Genomic DNA, 2,500 nt, shown 5'->3' with positions numbered 1-2,500 from the left:
TTCGGAGGCCTGGGTCTTGGTCCAGTTAAGCCCAGTTGGGTCCAGTTAAGCCCAGTTAGGCCTGGTTGGGTCTGGTTGGGTCCAGTTAAGCCCAGTTAGGCCTGGTTGGGTCTGGTTAAGCCCAGTTAGGCCCAGTTTGGTCCCAGTCCTCGGCCCAGATGGCGGGTGCGGGTGCCGGCGGGCGCGGGCGCGGTCGCAGGATGATGAGCTTCAGCGTTGAGGCCGTGGGCATCGGCCGAGGAGAGAGTCTCCCTCCCTCCATCCAGCAGCCCACCGCTCTGTATCCTGTAAGTCTGTCTGTCTGTCTGTCTGTCTGTCTGTATCCTGTAAGTCTGTCTGTCTGTCTGTCTGTCTGTCTGTCTGTCTGTCTGTCTGTCTGTCTGTAGAGTCTCCCTCCATCCATCCAGCATTCCACCGCACTGTTTCCTGTAACACACACACACACTTTAAAGGAATAGTTTTTAATTTTTTATGTTTAGCTTGTTGCCTCACTCTTGGGTTCAAGTCAAGGCGACAGAAACCAATTCTTTTAAGGTCAGATATTCTGATGAACTCTTGTTGTCAGAATAATTTTTTGTGAAAATCAATGAATATTTATGGACATACTGTATTAACAAACATCTGTGTGTGTGTGTGTGTGTGTGTGTCTCTCTCTGTATTTGTGTGTGTCTCTTTCTCTGTCTTTCTGTCTCTCTCTCTGTCTGTCTCTCTCTCTCTCCGTCTGTCTGCCTGTCTCTCTCTCTCTCTGTCTGTCCCTCTGTCTGTCTGTCTGCCTGTCTGTCTCTCTCCCTGTCTGTCTGTCTGTCTGTCTGTCTGTCTGTCTGTCTGTCTCTCTCCCTGTCTGTCTGCCTGTCTGTCTCTCTCTCCATAGGCGATGGAGCAGAAGCCCCTCCCCCTGATAGCTGGCGAGGAGGCAGAGTATCTGATGGCCTTAAAACAGGAGTTCAGAGGAGCCATGAAGAGTCTGCCCTGTTACATCCAACCTACTGCTGCACATAGAGGTACAGACACATAGAGGTACAGACAGACAGACAGACAGACAGACAGACAGACAGACAGACAGACAGACAGAGGGACAGACACACACACAGACAGAGAGACAGACAGACAGGCAGACAGACAGACAGACAGACAGACAGACAGACAGAGAGAGAGAGAGAGAGACAGACAGACAGACAGATAGAGTGGGAGAGAGGGAGAGACAGACAGACACATACAGAGATACATAGAGAGATGGGGGGAGAAAGATACACACACACAGACAGAAACACACAGAGGTACACACACACACAGAGGTACACACACACACACACACACACACACACACACACACACACACACACACACACACACACACACACACACACACACACACACACACACACACACACACAGTGTTTTATTGTGAAAGTCTCGTCTCTGTTTCCCGTTTAGACGTGGAGAGGTATTCTGATAAATATCACGTCAGCGAGCAGCAGGAGACGCTCACCCTGGACTGGACCCCAGGTTGGTACAAACAGACAGACAGACAGACAGACAGACAGACAGACAGACAGACAGACAGACAGACAGACAGACAGACAGACAGACAGACAGACAGACAGACAGACAGACAGACAGACAGACAGACTGGACCCCAGGTTGGTACTAATAATAACTAAAATAATGCTGTTTTTAAAAGATAGTTTTTTTGGGCATTTTCTGCTTTAATAGACAGTGTTGTAGAGACAGAGATGAAATGTGTCAGAGAGGGGAATGACATGCAGAGAACGACCCGGGCTGGATTCTAACCCGGGTCTGCTGTGAAGAGGACAGACAGACAGACAGACAGAGAGACAGACAGACAGACAGACAGACAGACAGACAGACAGACAGACAGACAGACAGACAGACTGATAGAGAGTGGAATGACATGCAGAGAACGACCCGGGCTGGATTCTAACCCGGGTCTGCTGTGAAGAGGACAGACAGACAGACAGACAGAGAGGGGAATGACATGCAGAGAACGACCCGGGCTGGATTCTAACCCGGGTCTGCTGTGAAGAGGACAGACAGACAGACAGACAGACAGACAGACAGACAGACAGACAGAGAGGGGAATGACATGCAGAGAACGACCCGGGCTGGATTCTAACCCGGGTCTGCTGTGAAAACTGAGACTCCATGGAGGGGGGGGGGGGGGGGGTCTAACCACAACACGCACTATTCACACTTTACTTTAGTATTACCATGTAATCACCTGGTCAATGATCAAATTCCTTCGTGATTTTCTCTACTTATGACATCTATTGCAGCATGTCCGTCCTGGGAGAGGGATCCCTTACTCTGTCAACTCTCCCTGAGGTTTCTTCAAATTTTTTTAAATCCCGGTAAAGGGTTTTTCACTGGGAGTTTTTTCTCAGGGTGTCATATTGTATCATACTGTATGGAATGTAAAGCCCACTGAGAAAAAAATTCTAATTTGTGATTTTGGGCTATACAAATAAAACTGATTTGATTT

The 2,500-nt window shown here is 48.9% G+C and overlaps 1 protein-coding gene across 1 annotated transcript in view; it reads left to right on the top strand.

Annotated features, from left to right (window-relative positions):
* polr3glb (RNA polymerase III subunit GL b) overlaps positions 1-2,500 on the top strand; it is a 10,679-nt gene that overhangs the window by 2,720 nt on the left and 5,459 nt on the right. Inside the window, exons 2-4 of the mRNA XM_080053364.1 lie at positions 1-287; positions 872-1,001; positions 1,435-1,506. The exon at positions 1-287 is cut by the window's left edge and continues 4 nt beyond it. Coding sequence (XP_079909490.1) covers positions 159-287; positions 872-1,001; positions 1,435-1,506 — 331 coding nt within the window. The 5' untranslated portion in view covers positions 1-158. The remainder of the gene's footprint in view (positions 288-871; positions 1,002-1,434; positions 1,507-2,500) is intronic.

The sequence above is a fragment of the Ammodytes marinus genome (assembly GCF_949987685.1).
Source record: "Ammodytes marinus genome assembly, chromosome: 25".
Lineage (NCBI taxonomy): Eukaryota > Metazoa > Chordata > Actinopteri > Uranoscopiformes > Ammodytidae > Ammodytes > Ammodytes marinus.
Note: the sequence above shows the minus strand (reverse complement) of the source record. Positions and strands in the feature narration are given on the sequence as shown.